General features: G+C 38.8%; 1 protein-coding gene and 1 pseudogene across 3 annotated transcripts; one reads left to right on the forward strand and one right to left on the reverse strand.

The window, feature by feature from the left end:
• Nucleotides 1-772: 772 nt before the first annotated feature.
• CNEP1R1 (CTD nuclear envelope phosphatase 1 regulatory subunit 1) lies at nt 773-7,625 on the reverse strand. 3 transcript variants are annotated; one of them, XR_011049099.1, is made up of 7 exons: nt 7,533-7,625; nt 5,123-5,194; nt 2,270-2,343; nt 1,821-1,930; nt 1,632-1,686; nt 1,287-1,385; nt 773-858 (listed from the first exon to the last, which is right to left on the reverse strand). XR_011049099.1 is itself a non-coding variant. In XM_068411568.1 (6 exons), the coding sequence occupies exons 1-6, from the start codon at nt 7,555-7,557 to the stop codon at nt 1,344-1,346; spliced, it is 378 nt and encodes a 125-aa protein (XP_068267669.1). In that variant the 5' UTR covers nt 7,558-7,625; the 3' UTR covers nt 788-1,343. The 3 variants fall into 3 exon arrangements, 2 of the variants coding, with proteins under 2 accessions (XP_068267669.1, XP_068267670.1); XM_068411568.1 differs by having other exon boundaries at nt 788-1,385; XM_068411569.1 differs by lacking the exon at nt 5,123-5,194 and having other exon boundaries at nt 788-1,385.
• Nucleotides 7,556-23,080, forward strand: LOC137669489 (uncharacterized; annotated as a pseudogene).
• Nucleotides 23,081-23,286: the final 206 nt, after the last annotated feature.

The following is a 23,286-nucleotide window of genomic DNA, read 5'->3' on the forward strand; positions in this document are numbered from 1 at the left end:
ATAGGAAATGTTGGTCTGGTATGAAAGTTACAGACTTCAGCTATGAACTTCTTAAGTTCTTCAGTGTTAATCTGAGATCTGTATTTGCACAGTACAAAAGAAGATAACATCTGTTTATACAAAGAATTTATTTTATACACTTTTACCTACAAAATATACAGCAGTTAAAAATAATGGATGGGCAGAAGACTTACTGGAAAAATTACAGGAGACAATTCTTAATGTCTCAGCTGACGAAGTTACATCAATACGCTGCCTCTAAAAGCCAGTCTACCTTGTAGTAGGAGTTGCTGAAGTTGCAACAGCTTTGCAGTTTTAGTCAATTAAAAGAGTTTGAAACAATTAAAAAGGCACCTTGATCAAAACTCTTAAAACTCTTTACAGTCTTAGCTATGGAAAAGTTACTTTATGCGTATAACATCCACACCTTGTTTTTAACACTCTGAATACAAATTTTGTTATTTTATTGTGGCACTCTATTTTCTTCACCAAACCTGAAGTTACATATTTGCAACACTAGTTTCATATTCAGACTATCACAGCATAAAAATCCACTCAGAATGGTAATGTGGACTTAAGATACAGTACAACCTTACAATCGGGAAGATACAAGCATATTTAAGACAATTTTTAAAATATTAAAATCTTAAAATAGCAGTGTTGTGAACGAGATCAAACAAGGAGCTACGTATGACCACAATGGAAGTGGCTGGTGCACTATATATACAACTTGACAAATGTGATCCTTGATATATTTGCAAAGTTCTTAAACTGTAAGACCAGTTTTCTCCAGCACAGACAGTCTTTCTGCAAGCCTTTTAACCAGTTCCAAAAAGAGCGACCAGGAGATGAGGACAGCTGTAATAAGTAAGTGTGCTAATGAAACATCATGGGAATGGTAAGTGTTCCATTCAATACTGTTCATAACAACAACAAAAAAATCCATACAGCAAATATTACTTATTTTCCTGAACATTGGCATCGATCTGCTATTTACAATAGCTTACAAAGACACATAAACACAAATGAGGTTTGATTTTCAAGTTCAACTTCATAGCCGACTGACATACTTCACCTGTATGTTCTGTTCTAGCTGAAGTAAAAAAGTGACACTAATACTGAAAAAGAGGTAATCAAAAGTAGCAAAAGCACTGATAATGTGATAACAAAGAATTTGGATAAATATTCAAGAAAGTAATATTGCACACTTTCACTGTCAACTGTGTAAGACTTTCACTCCCAGGCAGTGACAACCAGTCCTGTTTGGTTTTTTGCTGTCATACTACCTTAAAAGGTCATTTTTGGTTTCCATGGCAGTGGAAAAAACTGAAGGAAGACAGCCCTTATTGAACATGAGGCCTGGGTTTCAAAATTAATTTTCCAGTCTGCAAAAGAGAAAAAAATAAAGTTTAGACCCTGAAAGTTGAGCTCAACAATTGTACTTCAAGTTCAGTTTTACAGGCTAAGTTTAAAATGACACACACCAAGTACTGTACATTCAGTTTTACAGCCACACAGAATTTGTTAAGGTGTATACAAGTGCTGTTCAGAAAAAAAACTCTTGTGCCTTTTTGAATTATTTGCATTTTTTTTTAGAAACAAGGTTTAGGCAATGAACCACTACCACTTACATCATCACAGGACATATTATATTCTGCCAAAACTGTTCGACATCGGGCTGCTATACTGTGTGGATTGTGTCAAGGAAAGCAGCTAATGCTTGTACACAAAGTAAAAACTGAAAAAGCAATATTAGCATAGGCTTCAATAACAGCAGTAACTACAACACTTTTAACCTGACAAACACGATCAAAGGATACATTGATGGTGCCACCACTCTTTTATGTATTCCAGCAAAGAACAAGCCTATTAGGGTAATACAGCTAATTGTGAAAAATGGGTGATTCCAAAGTGATGTGAAAAATGATACCTAGGAAAGAAATCAGATTAATCCCACTATATACTTGCTAAAGCATACAGAAAGTTGCTGCCTAGTTCACTTAATTTAAAAAAAATACTGCTCCTAGCCATTTCTAAGTACTTGCTAACAATTCTTTAGATAAGCATTCGAAGTGTAGCGTTTTGGTAGGCATTGTCCCAGGACATATTCCACAACAATTCCAGACAGCTTGAGAGCTTAACTAAAAATGATCTCCCAGTTTCACTGGAGAACCACCTTTACAGCCTTTTGGTTTTCAAGATACTATGCCACTTGACTGCCACACCAGGCTATGAAACAGACTACATTTGGGATTAGCATGATCTTTACCTTTTGTGTCTCTGGGTCTATTAGCCAGTTCCAAGCACCAGTTGCTGTGCAGACTGATACCACTATCAGAATCACTGATAAAGAAAAGAACAAGAGTCATGAACAGTATACCTCACTCCTGTTAAAAAGCATTTATTTTTCAGCAGCAGCTCTTGAGCATTTATTTCTTCTCCCACTTCTGAGGGAGGAAAAGCTTCTACTTGGAAGGTAGAAATGAAAATAGGCAAAGAAAGTTCTATTATGTGAAACCATAAAGATTCTGTAGAAGTTTCCTAGACAGGACAAGTAGGTACCAAAATCTAAATTCTGTCCAGTAAAAACGTCCTGATGCTTTGAAGAAATGAAAGTTTCTAAAATAGCACCGTTAGCAAAAATATAAGTTGGAAGACTGGAGTAAGAGTTGTACCAAATGTTCAGTATGCTATTTGAGCTTATGCAGTCTGGGCAACAGAAATGCAGCACCATTAAATTGCAGAGCAGAATGAAAGCTTCTATCCCACTAGCTCTTCTACGTAAGAAAAGCCTGAAACATTAGCACCAGCAGTTTCAATGGCACATCTAAGTTGTGTTATGCTCCCTACCCTAATCAACACAATTACAAGCAAGGAAAGCTGACATAAAGACAAAAACCTCAAAATCTTTAGGAATCAGAAAGCATGTTAGCATTAGCTCATGAAGATTAACAAAAACCTCTACACATCCAGAAAGGCTCAGGAAGAATAACCAGTTTACTGTAAATGGGTAATGCTAGATACAAATTAGAGTAACACAAGATACTAGACTGATTTTGAGAGACTACAACAGGTCAGGGAACAAGGGTTGATGGAAAAATAAAACAGAACAAATATAAAGACAGAGAAAGCTCATATTCTATTGCACACCCATAAAGCCTTGCAGCTTTCATTGGACATTTAGCAGTTCTGAGTGTTTTCTGTGGAGCCTGAAGTTCTGGATGCAAATAAAGTCTTTTACCAGGGGGGTGGGGACAAAAACCAACACAAAAAAAGAGGACCCAGAGTTACCAGCCTTTAGGATCATAGGAAAGGACCTGAAAACAAAACCAAGTATTCATGAAATACTGCTTTCAGGGTTGTAAGACTACTATAATTTACTATTGAGTTGCATATTCCTTACTGATATTACAAAATTAAAAACAAAATAAAAAAAGTAACCCTAACAAGTTATGTTTTCAAAATAAAGTTGGAAAAGATTTATCAAAAGCATAGAGCTTCGTCTCTATATAAATATTTTTTTCCCAGGATAACAGGAGGAAAAGTTAACACTGGGTTATTAACTACTCCATTATAATAAAAGTAAAAAGCCCCTCTTTTACATGAATTACAAAACTAGCGAAACAAGCAGTTAGAAAAAAAAGTTAGCCAGTGAACTTAGGCAAACTTCATTTAAATATGCTTATAAGTTTCCAGTACTTTTTTTTTTTTAATTATATCTGACAGTAAATAGCACTTCTGGAAGCCAAATGCATTCCTACAGTAGGCGGGCACAAGTTGTGCAGATCTACTTACAAATATATGCTTGCCTCCCAATTGCTCTGAAACAAGGGGGTTTGAGGGGGGGTGGTGGTTTTGGTTGGTTGTGTTTTGGGGTGGGATGGGTTTTTTTTTGTTGTTTTTGATTTTTAAGTAATCATTCCTCCAGTTTCTTCATTTGAAATTAACCTCTCAGGAGAAAAGATGCTATTTTATATGTTCTAAAAAATGTCTGTATTCTTTGAGTTTGTAAACTTCAGCAGAATCTTAGAACAAAAAAAGCAGTCTATTTCCACCATGGACTAGTGATCCCAAAGCTGGCAGCATATCTGCGGTATTTTTGCCTTCCCCTCTCCTTCAAACTTTCCCACTCGAACATAGATGAGGATATTCTGCCCTTAAGGCACACTGCTGTAACTTTTTCACCTTCAATTTTATAGGGATTATCTAACCCAATCATATTTAGCTCAAGTAACTACAGTGACTGTCTGGGAAGTCTGAGCCTTCACCAGGGCCCCCTCTACTCTGCCCTGGTGAAGCCGCATCTGGAATATTGTGTCCAGTTCTGGGCCCCTCAGTTCAAGAAGGACAGGGAACTGCTAGAGAGAGTCCAGCGCAGAGCCACGAAGATGATTAAGGGGGTGGAACATCTCCCTTATGAGGAGAGGCTGAGGGAGCTGGGTCTCTTTAGCTTAGAGAAGAGGAGACTGAGGGGTGACCTCATTAATGTTTATAAATATGTAAAGGACAAGTGTCATGAGGATGGAGCCAGGCTCTTCTCAGTGACATCCCTTGACAGGACAAGGGGCAATGGGTGCAAGCTGGAACACAGGAGGTTCCACATAAATATGAGGAAAAACTTCTTTACGGTGAGGGTGACCGAACACTGGAACAGGCTGCCCAGAGAGGTTGTGGAGTCTCCTTCTCTGGAGACATTCAAAACCCGCCTGGACGCGTTCCTGTGTGATATGGTCTAGGCAATCCTGCTCCAGCAGGGGGATTGGACTAGATGATCTTTCGAGGTCCCTTCCAATCCCTAATGTTCTGTGATTCTGTGAAAAAAAACAAACACCAACAAAAACCCAAAACAAAACAGAAACAAATACAACAACTTGCTGTCCCAACTATTTCCAGCAGAATTCAGCCTTGAGCCAATTCAATCTTGACTTCATTTTTCTAATTCTAGCTAAAGTATTAGTTTGGTATCTTGTATTATCTTGTTGCAGAGTGTCTGAATGTATATTTTAAAGGGAGTTCAAGCACAGATTTTTGTTTGGGCAAACATAAAGCAAAGATACACACTGGTAAATACAAGAAGTTTGAAAGAGAGAATCCTATTTATGCCTTGGAACATCAAACTTACTTCTCCAACGTCCTGTAGCTGGTTGCAAACATGCAATATATTCAGTAAGTCTTCTTTCAAAAGCTTTGAGATCTGGGGAGGATGTATATCAAGCATAATTAGATCTTAATCTATTTAGTCAAATTTTAATGTAAGATAAAAGGAATTCACTTTTCCTCTGTGCAAACCCATTTCTTAAACAGAGAAAACCAATGCAATGATCATTTAGATTGTAATAAAAGCACAGTCAAAGCAGCTTCACACAACTTTAGCTAAAAAATACAATGATGGAGTTATTACACTGAATGCAAGAAATACTCCCACTTACAGAAAAGAAAGTTGATATCGGTGAGAAATCAGAGTATTTTAGACATCTTTAAAAATACTGAGAGTCAGATTTCAAATAGCTTAAATAGCCCCTCCACACAGAAAAGAAGTTTCACATTTTGGAGTATTAAGTACATCAGGAAACCATTAAGTTCTATTAACTATATAATGGTAATTAAAAAAAAGTTGGTAATTTGCCAGCTGTTCAAGGGATTATTTGTAGCAGCATGGCTTTGATGACTTTGTTTTGTAGAAATTTTTAGTGCCATAATAGATATACATACACGTTAAAACGCACAGCAAACACTAGCCCGATGATCTTATTTAAATTATTTTTTCTTTAAATAGATCTTTCTTCTTATTGCCATCATTCTCCCATGGTCTTTCCATTGAAATTGCTGTTAAATGGGGAGCAGCATTTCAAGCTCATCCTCCTGATTTGTTTAAAAAAAAAATCTTAGCCACTCACCTCACATTTGTCTACAAGGAGCTGTTTCAGCTGAAGTCTACATTAGATTTAAGCTTCTGTTCAACAAGGTCAATATTTGACAACATTCCAGTCAAAGCTAGAATTCTACCTGGAGTTAAGTTTTTATTAGCATAAACCTAACTTTCAGCTAAAGTGTTTCAGTTAGCATCACTCTGGAGTTTTTTTCCTTCAACTTGCAACTATTGCTAAATTATTTACCATAAGGCAATTAGAGAATAAGGTTAGAAGCAGCATACCTATTATGATCATTACTAATGCAGTTTTCCAAAACGTAAATCTACTCCTAAGCGGTTTGCATGTGAATTCATGGGGGAAGATTACAGCATCTTAACTTCAGCCACAGAATAGCTAACTAGTCTTAATTACTGCCAACAGCCGGGTAGTTATGGCCTGTCCTCCACCTCCCTTCTGGGGAAGCTAAGCCACTGCCAGCAATTACAGCTAATTAACTGTTCTCTGGCTAGCACAAACCCCTACAACTTGTCACTGAAGTAAGAGGGGGAATATGAGGCATCACATGAAAACCTGCTATTTAAAAAATAGCACCCTGTAGGCATAAAATTAAGCTACTGATAACAAAGTTCTCAAGAAAACTCATATAATGTAGACAGCATTAAAACAAAACAAAGAAACACAGGGAAAAAAAAAACCTTTCAGAAAACCAGAACTGAAAGCTTCCTTATTTTTGGATACCCACATTCTAAGAACCTTCTCTGAGTTTATCACTTTGCTGCCCGGCAGCTGTAATTAGCAAGGCACACTTCTTAGATCCCTACAGCTTATACAAGAATAGCAACAAAGCCATGACAAGGCCAGACTATCATTTTTTGTTGACATGTCTACCTCTAGTATCTGCTACAGAACACCTGCTAAGTCTGAGGCACCGATGCATTTTAAAACTTGCTACCAGTCTTATTTTTAGACACTAAAAACTCATTTCAGGGTTTTGACATCCTGTAAACTGTAACTTCAAAGAAGTTGTAACCCAAACCATCAATGTCCCCAGACAAAAGAGGGCTATTTGAGGTCACGTTCTTCAAGTGCAAGAGAAGCCCTGGCCTACTGTAATGCCCAGTGTGCTAGATGGGACTCACAGCTCTAAGAAATGTATTTCACGTAAAAACCCATGAGCAGATAAGTAGTTACCGCAGCACAAGCGGATTTTAATAAGCTAAAGTCGAGAAGCCTTGTCGAGAAGGGGCACCGAAAGGAAAAGCCCGCTGGGCAGCTCCCTCCTCCCCGGGGGGGGAAAGCGGCTGTCGGGCCGCACACGGAGCCCCTCAGCAAAGGCCTTCCCTGCGGGCCCCGCTCTCTGCCTCGGCGGGGCGGCCGGAGAGCAGCAGCCGCCCGTCCCCGAGCCTCGGGATGCGGAGATGGCCCCAGAGACCCCGCCCCAGCTCGCCTGTCTGGACCGAGGAGGAGCGCCGGCCCCGGGAGCGCAGCGGAGAGGGAGCCGAGGCCTCCCGGGGCCGCTTCGCCCCCTCAGGGCGGTGCCGCGGTGGGGCCCGCTCCGGAGGGACGAGGCAGCGCGCTCAGGCAGCCCAGGCGCGGAGCCGGAAGCTCCCGGCGCGCCGAAGAGGCAGCTCCGGGCTCCCTCCGGGCCACCGCACTCACCCTCAGCCTGGTCCAGGGAGTTCATGGCGGGCGGGCGCAGGCAGCGATCGCCGGCCGTGCCGCCCGCCGCCCAGCCCGCCCCACACACCGGCTGGCCCCACCCCCGCAGCAACACCGCGCCCTACTGGCCAGCCTCCTACCCGCCACACCCCCCTCAGTAAGCGCGGGCCGCATTGGTTACTGAGAGGGAAGGGGCGTGGCTCGGGCGTGGCTCCAGCCATTTGAGGGCGGCGGCGGCAACGTGAGGCGCTCGGAGGCGGCGGGGTTGTTGCTGTCGGTGAGGCGGCCGTGAGCGCCCCGGGGGGGGCGGGGGGCGGGCGGGCGGGCGGGCAGGTGCGGTAGCTCCCGGCGGTGGGGAGCTCTGGGGGTTTTGCCGGGTTTTGGTCTCCTCAGGATGCGAGACTCACAAGCCCGGCAGCGCCTGGGCACTCCCGGGGTGGCTTCCCCGGGGCGCGGGGCCGCTCTCGGGCAGGAGGAGGGACGTGAGGTGACTCCCCACGTCGCGGATCTCCGCCGGTTTTATTTAGGAGCAGGTTTTTCTGAAGCGGCGGCGGGTCGCGGCCGGGCGCTTGCGCCTCTGCCCGCGGCCGGGCGGCGGGGTGGTCTTTAGATGAGGGAGTCCCGGCGGCGGGACGGTGGGGCCTCTGCTGTGCTGCCTGACCGAGTCGTGCTCGTCCCGGCTGTGCTTCGGCGGTAACTGCCGTCTAGGGGATGGTAACGTCCGAAATAGTGTCCGAAAGCAGTGTTTAAAGGTTGGGGTTTTTTTAATAGGTTTTAAGTGTCCCCTTGGACGTACAGAGATCAGCCGTCATGATCCCATGGCCCTTACTGCTATCTCCTGCCTTCCCAACTAGGATACGGAGGTAACTGAAGTGTTTTTTTTCTAAGTGAAAGCTTTTTGAGTTACAGAGTAACCTGATTAGTGAGCTCTCCAGGGACCAAGACTCTCTGCACTGCCATCTGTTTTCAGCTAAACGGTGTCGGAAGCTGTATGGGTATTTTGTGGTGCAGTAAGAGTTTTGTGTTGTCCTCTAAAAGCAGTCACTGAGAGCTGCAGTGCTCTCAGAGGTGGGATGTGGTATCATTTCTTTCCTTTTGTGGAGCATGGGCAGAGCATTACTTGTGTACAAAGACTTTCTTAAAGGGAACTTGAAAAGCTGTGAAAGTATGATTTGTAGCTGTTTTGCTCTCACTGGTTTTAAGTGTAATCCTAAAAAATTGTGTCTTCTAGAAAGTCTTAAGTTACTCTTGTTTTTGTGATGGCCTGCTGAACATACATGACAGCATAATATTTTCTTCAGAGTGTTTATGAGTCCAGCTTATTATAGTTTTGCCTAGCTAGTTTACACTAGGTTTTATCAGTGTAAAAACTAAGAGGAACACATCCCCTGGTCGTGGTTGGAATTGTGTCAGCCATGTGGAAAGGCTGAGCACCTCAGTGGTGTTTTTTCTGGCTGTTGATAAAGACTACAGCAGGTATTAGCACTAGAATATTTCACTGAATCAAAAGACTGGAGTCTGGAAAGTAGATGTTTTTCTTCCTTACTATAACTGTACTCTTGCAGTTGGTAGAACCTTAAATTAATTAGACCCCAAGAAGTTAGATGCTACTCTGAAAAATGGAGTGATGTGCAAAGCCCTTGGAGATTTCTAACATCCTGAAAGTATCAGAAAGTTGTAATTTGCACTAGGCTATTTATACTTCTGTGAGTTTGTTGATGTGTATCTCCTGCTGATCTCTTTTATCTTGCTCTACCTGTTAGGTTTACTTCTGAACAGATACAGCTATCTTAAAGCTGTTTTTTATTCAAACTTTCATGATTTGTGACACTTAATTGCTGAACCTACACCAACAAAAACTCCAAGCGCAATAACCCTTGAGATATTTAAGTAAATTGTAATTCTTTTATTGTTTGTAATTTAAAACTTCTTGGGCAATGCAAAATGCTTTTATTTCCCTGATTTTTTTTCCAAGTAGCTTTTACTGTCTTTCTGTTGACTGGAGACTAGCTAATATAAATGAGATGACAACATAACTGTCATCCTACTACAACAATGACTTGAATAAACTGTTTCTTAGGTTAGTGCATCTGTTAATAATCCTTGATATCTTTTTCTGCTAACACCTGTGAAGCCTTAAAATTGACAGCTTAAGCAAAAGGCCCTAGTGTACATTTGGATTGCTTCATAATGCAGAGGTGATTGGAAGAAATGTGCTCTGTCAGCCTAGAATGATATCTGAAGAAGCTCTTTTTGAGGTGCAAGGGATGCATTGTTTTGAGTTTAGCATCTTTGGTATCTATTTCTGTTTCTCACAGCTGTGGTTTGAACATAAGGTGAGAGCATCTGTTAGCAGCATCTGCTATCAGAGGTAATTAGGATGGGTCACTTGTTTCTTAGTTTGATTGCATTTCCAGCTGCCTTGTGCACATTTTCCTCTACATAATCCCTTCTACTGCTCCTTTGCCTCTAAACAATCCCTCCCTCTTGAGGCAACATGTTTCTTCTGAGATAACTCTGTTAATGTTTAAGGCTGTTAAAAATTCAGTGTTTTTGATTTTACTAATCCTGTATTTTTATAAATCTGTTTAATGAAGTCACTACCTTCCAAGTTTGAAGAGTATTATCCTAATATCCATTTAGTGACATGAGGATAGTGTTTACATGCTTTATATTCCTTTTCTAAGTAGAACTTGGAAGCTTAAAATATTATCAAGAAACTGTCCTTTTTTTCTTCTTTCCGTCTAATTTTCCCTGAGAAATGTTATTTATTCACAGAACTACTTTATTTTTTGTAAGGATGTCCATATTCAGGATTTCTTGCTTTAGACGACAAAAAAATTCTGATCAGAAAACTTTTTCTTTCCATTACGTTTTTGTAGCAGGCCTATAGAAAATATTTCAAACTTTATCATAGAAGGTGAGCTTTATCAAACAGCAGCATCTTCAGTAGAAAGGAGAAAGCCTTTTGTTAGACATCTGAGAAAAATCCACAGGATCGTCTCTACACAATGTGTGCATAGTGTAGAAATACATGATTTGTGTATGTCTTGATGTAATAGAAGATTCATTTTCACTTCTTAGAATTCTAGCTTGAAACTTGTTCTGCCACATAGAATGTGATAAGTTAGGGCTTGAGATGCTAAAAATGGTTTGATTTTCAGTAGTCTGTAAATCTAACTTGTCTTCCTCTGCTCTTTCTCTGCAGCTGAGGTGAGTGAGGTTTCTATGTACTTTTAGGTACTTAGGAGTAGTAAAACTCACCCTCTTATTCCTTGTATCACTTCAGAAGACAGGCTGCTTACATCCAAGATAACTTAATTCCTTTTTTTAGTTTATCATTCCTCTTAACACATTTTAAGGTAGCCTAAAAGGATGTTGTGCAAGTTCTGTTCTCTAATTAGCATAGTGTTTTATTAATCTGTGGTGACTGTTCTTTGCTGTTTGTCTTCAATATTATTTAATCTCCAGACTTTCTTGACTTTCAGCCCAGGCAGAGATCCAAATAGACTCCATGTCTTCTGAAGTGAATAATGTGTAACAGTGTATGAAAAAAGTGAATATTTGGATATTATTATTTGGATAATACCAAATGAAACAAAACTCCCTCAGCAACTTCTTGTTCACTTTTTTGTCATGTTTTTGTGTTGTGATCGGATTCTTGTTCAGTCTTGAATCGTGTGTATTCAGCTTTTCCAGTTCCTAGTCCTCCCCGTTTAATTCCCAAGTAGTGTTTTCTCAGCCTCTTCTCTTATTCCTCATGCTCCCCCACACTTTGTATTTAGTTTTGTAAAAAAGCTGACAGGGAAGAGATGTATTCATCTGCTTTTTCCTTGTTTTGAGGAGTACCTTAGTTCTTCAAATATCTTTCCTCATATGATAATATCAAGTGACAAAATTGGGGTTTTTTGACTTTCAGGTTCAAAGTTGTGTTTAGAACAAGGATATTTTAATTATAAAATCTTTGATTTATGGCAGAGATATTACACCATAATAATAAAGCCTCATAGGAAAAAACAATGTTTGTTAATGCATAGAATCCAAGCCTGAAAGCTGAACTTGTTTGTTTCCTTTTGGATAAGCAGTGTCATATCCTCACTGTGGGAGGAGTGACAGTAAGGAGAGACAAGGAGAAGACCTTGAGAGGTGGTGAGGCCAATGTTCCTGTCTGGCTGGTCATTCCCCATGGATATATCCTTGTCTCCCTCCCTGGCTGGCAGCTGCCACTGCTGAGTAGTGTAGCCCAAAGGTGTTAATACCAGCTGCTATGGGTGCAGAGCACAGGAGGACAGGTTGTGGTGCTGTTACAGCTATGGTCATATGGCTGACAGCTTCCTGAAAGTTGGCATCTGATCAGTTGCTTGAGCTCTTCTGCTCAGTCTGCTTTGTGCTAGACATGGGAGTAGGAAGTCTGTTGGCTTTTGAAATGATGAGCCATATATCCTGTTGACTTGCCAGGATATGCTGTATTTCTTGTTGTTTCCAACCATGGTTTTGGGCATTTTTTTTTTGTTTAGCCTGAGATCCTATTCACAGCAGCTGCTCTGAAGGGTTGTTTGTGTTCAGCTGTCTGCTTGTCCTGTACTCTGAATGTGTGATACTACTTTTGCAAAACAGGGATTCCTTCCAAGCATAAGTGTTCCTTATTAAAAACAAAAAGAACCACAAGTACACAAATCTGGTTATGGTTTTGGCTTTTGCATTGCTCAATCCCAGGAGCATATTCTGAAATAACAGACATTACCTCTGTTCAGTGAATTTTCCTTGCTCATTTCTCTATAGTATTGCAGTTACACCAGAGAAGTGGGATATAATTTCTATTGAGGCTTTTAGTTAATCATGTTTTGAGGAAAAACACAATGTTTCTAGATAAAATATAGAAGATAAATGGATTCTTTGTCTTCAATTATTTGTGCTCAGTTAGGTTATCAGTACCTTTAAAAAACAAACACACACCCCTAGGGCTATTGTATGTTTGTTTGCGTTAGTACATGCATTAGATAATCTTCCTCTGCGCCATCCTCTGTATATCTCTTGCCTTAGAACATAGGAGCTTTGGGAAGTCCAGCAATTAGTGCAAACAGAGCACAGCATATTCTAGCTCTGTTTTCAAGAATCCTTATTACCGCTGCAACAGAAATATAAAAAGAGGGGGAAAACAAAATAATAAAACAACTGTGACTTCTTTCCTAACAAAGCTGATGAAAGACATCTCTTGGTACAGGCCAAAGTAAGCAAGTGTCTTCAAGTTTGTCATATGGCAAGTTCAGGATGTAGCTTTTCAGTAAGGTCTATCTTAGCTACTGTAATTGAAAATGTGTAATTTAGAATGTGTAAGTGATGTACAAGCGTCACATCTCATTATGGGAAACAAATAAATGAAATATAAATGTAAGTCACTTTAGAACCTGCAAGTTGCTGATACTTAACAAAGGCGCTTGCTACTGTAAACTGTTCAGTATCTCTTTATTCAACGGAAAAGTGGTTGAAGCAGAATCTTCAGAAGGATCTTGTATAAGCAAAAATCTTGGCTTAAAATGTCCCACTGTGGTTGCAGATTTTTACAATGACTGTGATGTCAGTGTACTTTTTTAGGCTTTCTTTAAACAATGTCAGGAGAAACTGACTGAGCTGCTGTGTAGTGCATCATAAGGCATTCAGTAGCTTAGGCAAACCCAAACAAGGAAATGTGACCTTTTCACATCTCCCTAGAGTTTGTTAATGAAAGAGTGGTGAAGGAGAAATAGTACATCACTTTCATTTGATATAATGACACTCTTTGAAAAAACAAATGTAGCATGAAAATCTATTAAATGTGCTTATTTTGTTTTTGTTTAACACTTTGGATTATTCTAGCTTTTAAAAGACTTGTGGCAACATATACTAACCTCATATTCTTACCTCTTTCAGTATAAATCCTTACAAATCATGTCAGAAATCATTCTTCCCAAGATGATTATTCAAAGGATTTTGAAGATCTGAATAGGTAAGAAACTTTCAGTAGTATAAATGAAAATGAATGGAATTTGAACATCCTATGTGTTTAACAGAAAAATATTTGCAATGCTATACAAGTGTTTACAATCTAAAGCATGAGTGGTTTTCAAAATAGGATACTTTAATTTCAAGAGCAAAAGGGCCTTACAAAGATATATACTCTCTTTAGCAATTTAAGTGGCTAGTCCACAGATGTCTGTAGGTGGTGTGTTGGAGTAATCTCTCTTGCCAAAATATTTTCTTGAAGTGCAGCTAGTGATTTTGCCAGTTTTAAATATTTTCATTTTGATTAAGTCTCTGAATTTGTAAGCTAAAAGAAAAAGTTTCAATGCTGAAGAAGGTAGTCTTCTAAAGAAGGCTAAATTATTTAAAATCTGGGGTTAAAACATTGTGCCAGGCTTATGTGCCTTTTACCCTTCTAGGAAAGCACAAAATAGATTTCAAAAAACTCATTTTATTAGTCTGGTCTACATTTAGTGAAAGGATGCTTTATGTACCCATGAAACTTGGAGCACTTATGTGGCAAGATAACTGGAGATGCTGAGAGGAACAGAAAATGCAGAATAGCAAGAAAAGCAATTAGCTGGTAATGCAAAATGAGCTTATGAGTTGTGGGGAGCAGTCTTCTGCATCAGTTCAGCCTTGGTGAAACATATACATTGAATTAGCAGCATTCCCTTGGTAGGGAATACACTTAGTATTTTGAAAATTGAGATGTCTGATTTATTTAAATACCCCTATAAGCATGGAATAAAAATATTTTGCATGAACTGGCCTTTTAACTTGAAGAGTGCATTCAAAATATGTGTTTTCCTTAGCTTTGAAGAGCTATTTGGGCAGCAATATGAGCATTTGTCAGGCAAAGATTAGTATGAGATACCAGTACTCCTAAAAAGGTAAGAATTGTAACTAGCTCCTATTCCTTCTTAGAGCATGCACCTTCATCTATAGTTGACAGACAAGTTCATAATATCCCTCAGTGTCCCTTCAAGGCCTTGTGGTGGTAGCCTTAAATCATTATAGAAAAATCATAACTCTTTGGTTATCTTCAGGAGGTACCACTCTTGTGAGGCTTGAATTGCTGAATGATGCTCACAAAAATTGTGGTGTAGACTACTGAATAAGCATCTTTCTGCTTTGTGGCCTCTGAAAGCTGATAGATTCATTCTTACTGCAGCAAAAAGGCTGTCATGGCCAGTAGGACAAAGAGAAATATCTGCCCAGGGAAAGCTGGCAGATATATCCAGGTATAGCAGCACACCTGGGAACATAAGTTGCACTTGAATATGTGGATACAATCCAGCAACTTTATAAAATGTGGGAGTGTGGCAGGAGCCTGTTACTGAGGAGCTTGCGTTACAGGCTGCCCTAGGATTAGGTGAAAAAGATCTCTGGTCTGGTTTTCTACTGCAGCATTGTTGTGTATCGCTAGGGGTTTCTTAGGCTCCCAGCAGGCCAGTAGATGTTTCTCGCAGGCTGTTATGCTGGAACTTCAGGGAAGACAGATACTTTAAGAATTCTTGTTGTTTACCATAGATTCCTGTGGTGGAGGGGAAGAAGGTTTTGTTGACAGTGAGACCCATATTTGCATGAGCTGTATGGGGAGATCTGCCCAATAAAAGGGGACTGTGATAATAGCAAGAAGCTGAGTGTAGGAATGTGAGAAATAAGTTTAATCCCTGGTAGAACTCAATGGCAAAAAGACATAGGTACTTTCCTTTAGGGTAGAGAAGAATATTTATGAAAGTTTTCTGTCTCTATCTAAAGAAGTTGTTAACCCCATGATATCTAGGACAAGTTAATGAAAGGTGTGAATGTTGTAGCATGTAGGAAAATCTGTGTGAGGAATAATTGCTAATTGAATTGCTGGATCACTTATGGTTTTACCTCTGCTAAGCCTGTGAGCTCTTCCAAGAGGGTACAAGAGGAATATTGCTTGATTAACTACCTGTTTTTTTGCACAGGCAAGTCAGTAAGCAATAGACCTGGAATTATATTCATTGCTTTATTCTACCTTTAAGACTGCTAGGAAGATTGTGAAGACTAATAATTCCAGAGAAATGTTTAGCAGAATGTGACCATTTTGTTCTTCCTGGTGTTTTCACCTCTTCATTTGTTTTGACAAGGTCATGCCAATAAAATGCTGTATATCCTTGTTCAGCATTTGAAAAATTCAGCCAGTTATTGAAATGTGCAGAAGTGGAAGGTGTGGATTACAGTAGGTAGCCTGTATTACTACCACCTTGCACCAAAGAAAAATTCTGAAAAATTTGTTTATAGTATCATGTCTTCTGGCAGTTGGTGGGTTTATCTGGCACTGAGGCTGTAGAGCAGGCTGGGGCAGCAGGGCTTACTTCTCAGGGCTCCAGCTCATGAGTGTCCACTTATTTGGGGTGGGGCTGTGAGATGTGATATGTGACTGGGAACTAGGAGCTAGAAATTATTTGTGTTTGAGACTTAGTGGTGTGAACATACTACACTCAGCTCAATAGAGGAGAATGAATGCTTACCCACAAAAATCTCTTGAGTTACTTAGGGAGTGCAAAACATCCTGTGAGGAAGAACTGTGTGTCTGTTTTGCACATCCAAAAAAAAAAATGGAAGGTGGCTATGTTGGAGATAAACAAGCAAGCTCATTTCTGGTGACTCCTACATTGGTGTGTGTCTAGTGTGGGTATTTTTTCAACATGGCTCTTAAAGTATTTAGGGTTGGTGTTTTATAACACAGCTGAAAAATGTTGCAGTTCAGCTCCCTGTGTCTGGCTAAAGGAAAAAAAAAAAAGGCAGTCAGGGTTTTCATAGTCTTTCACTGCCTTCCCCTGGACTGAGATTTGAGTCCCAGCATCAAAATAGAAGAAAGTTCAGGAGAGAATGGGCCAAAAGTAATCCTCTGTGGGTTGGAATAGATGAATGTTCTCAGTAGATTAATGGTGAGAAGTCTGCAGACAAGTTTAACCGTGTTTCTTATGTCTTCTTGCATGTCTGTAACAAATTTCCTCAGGGGAAAAAGAAAAGGGGAAAAAAAAACCCCTTGCTTCAAAGAACTATTTTTATCGATTTTTGACAGTATTGTTAAATGGTAAAGTAGTGAAAACTTGGTGATGTTCTAATATAGTTTTTCAGTCTGTGCTGTTGCTTAATTTATTTTTCCACTTGGTTGCAGATGTTTGCACCAGGAATGACTGGAGAGATAAGCTGTACCTGCAGTTTTACTAACAGATGCAGAAAGAATGAGATGCCTTCTGACTGTCATTGTTGCCATCAGCAAGGAGCAAAAGTAGGTTTCTACTAAGATTTTTTTCAGCTAATTCTGTTACAGAGGTGGTAATTACATAGGTAAGTGTAACCCAGTTCAGAAATGTAACCCTGCAAATATGTAGATAATGTTTGAAGATCATGCCTATTTGATGTTTCTGGATCACCTTAATACTTCTAGTTAGTCTTGATGCTTCTTATGCATCTCCCTGGCTTTGGAGTATGACAGCCATGAGGGACCTGTCTAGGTTCTTAAAAAAAAAAAAAAAAAAAATTGACTTGAGAATTAAGTCTGACCTTAATCCAATCATAATTTTTTTTTTTGTTTTAAAGGCCATCTTGCAGCATTTGGTTGGATTTTGGGGTCTCTTAATCTAGACATACTAAAAGTAGTTTCAGATGCTATTTTTGCCTGAGTAATCTTTGCAGGTTTTGATGCATGTCAGATACCTTTATAATTTGAAAGATTCCTTTCACAGTTGCCAACAGAAGGAAAAATGGAAGTTAGCTATATAAAAAGGACTTTCAAGTGCACAGAACTTTATTTTGTCTAGTCTCTAGTTCTTAGTCAGTACTTGAAGCAAAACTAGAAGAGCACTTTGGAAAAAATGAATTCTTAGAGTAACATTCTGTTAAACAGAAGACAAACTTCTATCACAATTGTGTCTAATCCTGGAAAAGAGTTAGGTTTCCTTATATTGCTGTTCATCTTCTGGAGGTGAGCTGGGTCAACTTGAATACAGATATCTTAACTACTCAAATACACAGAATTAATTATTTTTGTAACAGGACTATCGAGAGATCTTGATAGCAGCTCCTTATTGCTGCTTTGATATTCTAACTTTCATTTCTCTCTTCCTCCCCACAGAAAAATGTTTTATAACCAATTGGTATCACTTTCCTATTGATTTAATCTATTTGAAACTTATGGGAAATGTAGGCCATATATTCTGCTTTCACATGTCTTCTAATAACAGAATCAACAAAATTAGTTTAAGCTGAGACAGTTGCTTTTTGTATTGAATTCTGGTACTGTAAATGCAATATTTAATTCCCTTCCTCCTCACTGATCTCCATATTTGACATATTCCCTTCTCATACTCAAGTATGATTAGGAATACACCAGAGATTTTTCTGTTTCTGTTCATGGAGTGCTGCAGAAGTGTAGTGGTACATAATCTCTTCAAATGTGAGTTGCAAATTCTCTGCCACTATCATGGTTTAGTGCCCTGTTGAAATATTTAGTCAGTAGTAGAGAGACTTGAAATTCAGATATGAAAAACTACAGCTGCTGCAGCTGGGTTGGTTAATGTGCCTGAAATGCAAAGATCTTCTGGAATAATCAGAGCTGGTTGCAAATTGACTTCTAATTTTTGAAACAATTAAATAATTGAAGCTGACAAATCAATTTGTTTTCAGTTGTTTTAAGCCCAAATATGTTGCTTTAATATGTAAATGAAATCCTTTGAGAACTGTTTAAAAAAAGTAGGTGTACTACAGTGTATGAAAAATAAGCCGTAGTTCTTCCTTGACTGGCTACTGTCCTGTTGGTAATTTCAGGATCAGTATTAGCAAGGTTTTTTGTTGGTGAAGCAAATGGAGCTAGTGACCTTTGTCTCTCCATATTGCTATCAGTAAGAAACATGATCTTACAAGTCTAAAAGACTAAAATCAAGATATCGGCAAAAATCTTAAAGGATAATGCTTGGCGTCTATCCTCGGAACATATGGATCACTACTCTTTATTTTTGTGCCCTCTATCTTCAGTATTTTTTTAAAAAAACAAGCTACTAACAAAACTACACTAATGCCAGCATAATAGTTCATAATAGACTATATTCTTTTCAGTTGAATATTTCCCAGTATAGTAGCATGATAGAAACAAATGCTAAATATAAATAACTTCAATAATGTATTTCACTTTCAAATCTACCACTAAAACATGATCAAGCAGGAATCGCTAACTAAAATTTACGTATATTACAGCTTCCTACTGTACTTTGACAAATAATTTCAAATTTTTCTCCATGTGGCTTAAAATAGAGAGCACAGTTACTTCCTGATACTGTAAAAAGTATATCTGATCAATGAACATGCTGGCTTGTGGGGTTTTTACATCTCAACACTGGACATGATACTTGTGGCTTCTGGCACATACAAGATGGTGACAACAGCAGAGCAATGGGAAACAAAGACAGGGACTTTTGTATATAATGAACTTCTCTATTTTTTTCTTCAGGGGAATATGCTAGAGTTATAGGCAATCAGTTCCAAGAACCTGGTCCTGTAATGGAAATAATACACCTTACATAAGTCTCCCATATGTACTCCAAGAAGTTAAAAATGACGGGTTTGTATTCTTGAACAGCCCAATGTAGCACTTTCCTCTTGCACTGTAATCATGCTTCTTTATTCTATCAAAAGAAAGTTTAGCTTGTTTGAGAGATGTTGCTTAAAATAGTCCCCATTCAGAAATGCAGTTTAAATTTTTCAATCCATTAAAATTTTAAATGCTGATTTATTGTACTTGGTAACAAAATTTGACCTAGTTAAAATGAGACAGCTTTGAAATAGTTCACTGAATTTATAACAATTCATAATAAATGGAATGATTAAACATCTGTCCTGGATTGGTGCTTCTTAAATGGCATAAAATGAATGCAACAAACTGTTAGACATAATAATTAATGATAGGAAGTTATATAGAAATTGCTTAATTAAAATTTCACTTTCTTGCATTGATTCTATGTAAATGAACCAATAAAATCCTTTTTAAAGTTATCTGTATTTTTCAGAACTTTTTTATTGTCAATTTGTAAATTTCACATCTTGTCTTGTATCAAGAACACAATAGTTAAAAGGTGCTTTATCCTGGAGGGAAAGTAACTGTCATGTTCTCCAGTTAGGTTAGAAAGTATTCTGAAATTAAGAAAAAAAAAAAAAAAAAGAAAAATCTATACTAAACAGATTATTTCAGGTATAGGTGTTTGAAAGTCTTTGTATGGAATTGGGAATCTTTATCTCAATTTTAACTTTAGAATATGAATGACCAATAATGTTTTGACAGTAGGGTGGAGAATTACAACTTTTTATTTATATTTCAAATGAAGTTCATATACTGGTGCTAAATCAAAACTAACCTCTGCAGTTACAAGAGGGCTATATCAGTACTGAACTGAAAGCTTTAAAAATCTCACTCATTATATTGCATGAACTTAACAGCTGTATTTTTCTATCTTTTTGTAAATGTGTGAAGTAGATGAAAACACAAGCTTGATAAAGACAGATCTATCTCTTCTCTGAGGTGTATCATAACATGCGTGTGGAGGATGCACTGGGTTTCATAGTTCAAGCTTTTGGGAATATGTTTGCTGAGCATGAGCAGCAGGAGTGTACCAGGACTTCACAGAAGGCAGCTGATCTGCTGGATGACTGCCTAGCAGGGGAGCTGTGTGAGGTGTACAGTGTGCCTCTGGGCATTAGACATTTTTCTGTTAAATAAGGAGAGACCTTACAGCAGCCTTCCAGTAACTGAAAGGGACCCACAGGAAAGCTGAAGAGGAGCTTTTTAAAAGGGTGTGTAGTGATAGGATGAGGGGTAATGGTTTTAAACTGAAAGAGCATAGATTTAGATTAGACATTAGGAAGAAACTCTTTCGTGTGAGGGTAGTGAGACACTGGCACAGGTTGCCCAGAGAAGCTGTGGCTGCCCCCTCCCTGGCAGTGTTTAAGGCCAGATTGGATGGGGCTTTGAGCAACCTGGTCTAGTGGGAGGTGTCCCTGACTGTGGCAGGGGGGTGGGAGCTAGATGATCTTTAAAGGTCCCTTCCAACAGAAACCATTCTATGATAAATGTGAGGAAATACTTGACTTGGGAGAGTTGAACTTGGTAAGTGACTATGCAAAGACCAGAAAATATATAATTGAAGGTATGAATATTTTTTCCCACTGAAATACAACTTCAAGCATCTCTTAAATCTGATATAAATAAGCTTGGGAACATTCCACATAAATAATCCGTAGTTAAATGATAGGCACTAGAGAACAAAAGTGGGTGTATAAAATGCCAGTGTGTGTATTAATGGGAAAGTGTATCCTGAAGTAGAGCATGTATGTTCTTCACAGAACTGGACATGCTATAAGGATGTATACACAAGTCCCTTAATGGGCAATTGCTCTCTTGCAGGTTATGATTGCAAAGTGAGTATTTGATCATCTGCTAATGCTGTTGTGTATTTAAGTTTTAAAAACACTGTATACATCAGTGCATTTAAGTTAGTGATATCCATCAGTCCATTAAGCAGAATGCAACTCTTGGTTTAATAGAATTCAGTAATATAATGACATATAAACTTTAATTACAAAGTTTAAAATCCAGTACAACATCTCTAAAAAAAAAAAAATAAACCCAGCCACATATGTAAATTATAGACTTGGAATATCTGTGCCATTTTGATCCTAGGAGCTACTCTACAGAAAATTCTTGGATCCCCTTGTGATAAGGGGGTAGTGAGATTCTTGCAAGCTTCTACTTGTGCTGTTAATGTATTTTGAAGAATTGCTTACTGCTTTTGTCCACTTAAACTAAGCCTTGTTGAATGAACTGATCCTTCAACTGGAGTTGAAGACACCATGTGCCATGAGGGTGCAAGGCCATGTACAAGCATTGCTGCCTTAAGTAACCCTCCCCCTGTTCCACTGCCAAGCAGGATTGCTCTCTTAGGCCAGTCATCCCTTCCTCAGGTTAAGCCTTCATTTGCATGACAGACTGTCAGGGGCTCTTCTTCCAAAACTATTTCAGTTTTGTATTTCAAAGTAATTCATTCTGTTTTCATCACTGACTTGATCACTTGGCACAGTACATTTACTCATAAAAGTAGAACAAAACATACCAGATACTATGTGAACTACAATCAAGTAGATGGGTGGGATGTGGAAAAATCTGAACTTGCAAATATTTGGCGGTGATCAAATAATAGTTGAAAGACTGGAACTCAGCTATGCTATTTTCAGAGCAAACTTTATGTGAAAGAATAGGAGAGTAGGGGAGTATACTATTCTTTATCCAAAAATGAATTCATTCTAACATTGTAAAAGCACAAGAATATAAAGCTCATCTTTCATGTCCTTAGTCTGAAATCAGATTCAACTACTGTCCTTGCATCTGTTTGAAGTTGGTATGGGTTGAGGTGAACACCTGGCTATTTTAGAAAGGCTTTTTTTCTGCCTCTGTTGTGAACTTTTCCCATTCTACAAAGCTTTCTTTTTTAGTTACCAAGTTGGTTGCCATTCTTTTGAGTTACTGAAGCTCATTGAAAACCAAAAGGGCAGCAGAAACGGCAAGGGCGGTTCAGGTTTTAAATGTGAATATTCTTGGATGCGTAGGATTAGAGTATGGTGCTTTGTTGTAAATTAAATACTGCTTTAATAATTGAAATAAATAAGGAAGTCAGCAAAAAATATTGTGATACCTGCTTAATTGGATTATTTTGTTTTATTAAATGGTAGTGTAAAAAAGAAACCACATGTACGCTCTTGACAGCTATCAATGTTAGTGCTGTTTGATTCCTTGGAATGAATACTAGGCACAGGTTGGATCAAAACTAGTCATGGATTACATCCTTGCTTAGAACCAGCCTCAAATGACGTTCAATACGTTTGTCATGACAAAATCACTTAGAAATAAAACCTGGCTTTACCTTTCCATACCAGTTGTACTTCATTTGTCAGTTTGTGTTTTAACTTGCATGTGCAGGTTAACATTAATATCAGGGAGAGTTTTACTTTGTAGCGTGCTCATGCTAAGACGAGTAACACTGCAGGGCAGTGGGCTCTGTTGTTAAATATGTACAGGAAGGTTACACTTGTAGCTCAGTGATTGCACATTTTCTAAAGTAGGGCACTATGAATGACAAAGACTTAAGGCATTTGTAGCAGCTGGTGTGTGGTGTCACTGCTTGGTCTGCAGTGCTTGTTTCTGTATGTTTCTATACTTGTTCTCAGATGGGTAACTGGCATTTCTGAAGCCTGGTGTTTTTTAGACCCTCACAGTTAAGAGTGTCCTGTGCAAACAAAAGCAGATTTTGTTTGTTTTAAAACAGTTGACAATAAAAAACAAAAACCATTTCAAAACGGGACTGTCAGATGCAAAAGATAATCTTCCACTACTACTTTTAGCACTTGCTAAAGGATTTGGACTTCTGGGATATTCTTGATATCAACCTGCAAAATGGCCACTGCTTGGAGGAACACCTGAGCTTTTGCCAGTGCCAGGTGAGAGTGACAAAGCTCTGTAGTTCTTCCATTTAATAACTGTAAATCACTTCTGGTTAAAACCTTCCCAATACTGACAACCATACATCTATTGTAGCAGGAGAACTTTATTTCATTTAAATAATGAAAGCAATGGCTATCTTTCTTCAGGCCAGTCTCAGCATGAAGGATACTGTTTCTATATTGAAATAATTAGATACTGGTTTCTAAAGCATACAAGTCCAATGGG

Source organism: Nyctibius grandis, chromosome 12, assembly GCF_013368605.1.
Source record: "Nyctibius grandis isolate bNycGra1 chromosome 12, bNycGra1.pri, whole genome shotgun sequence".
NCBI classification, from domain to species: domain Eukaryota; kingdom Metazoa; phylum Chordata; class Aves; order Nyctibiiformes; family Nyctibiidae; genus Nyctibius; species Nyctibius grandis.

What these genes read in the sequence shown, in the direction of transcription:
- CNEP1R1 (XM_068411568.1), bottom strand. Translation starts at nt 7,557, where the DNA reads ATGAACTCCCTGGACCAGGCTGAGG. An exon ending in AGCTACAGGACGTTGGAGAA is followed by an intron (nt 2,344 to 5,122) that starts GTAAGTTTGATG and finishes TTTCTTTATCAG; the next exon opens with TGATTCTGATAGTGGTATCA. An exon ending in AGAGTGGTGGCACCATCAAT is followed by an intron (nt 1,687 to 1,820) that starts GTATCCTTTGAT and finishes CAATCCACACAG; the next exon opens with TATAGCAGCCCGATGTCGAA.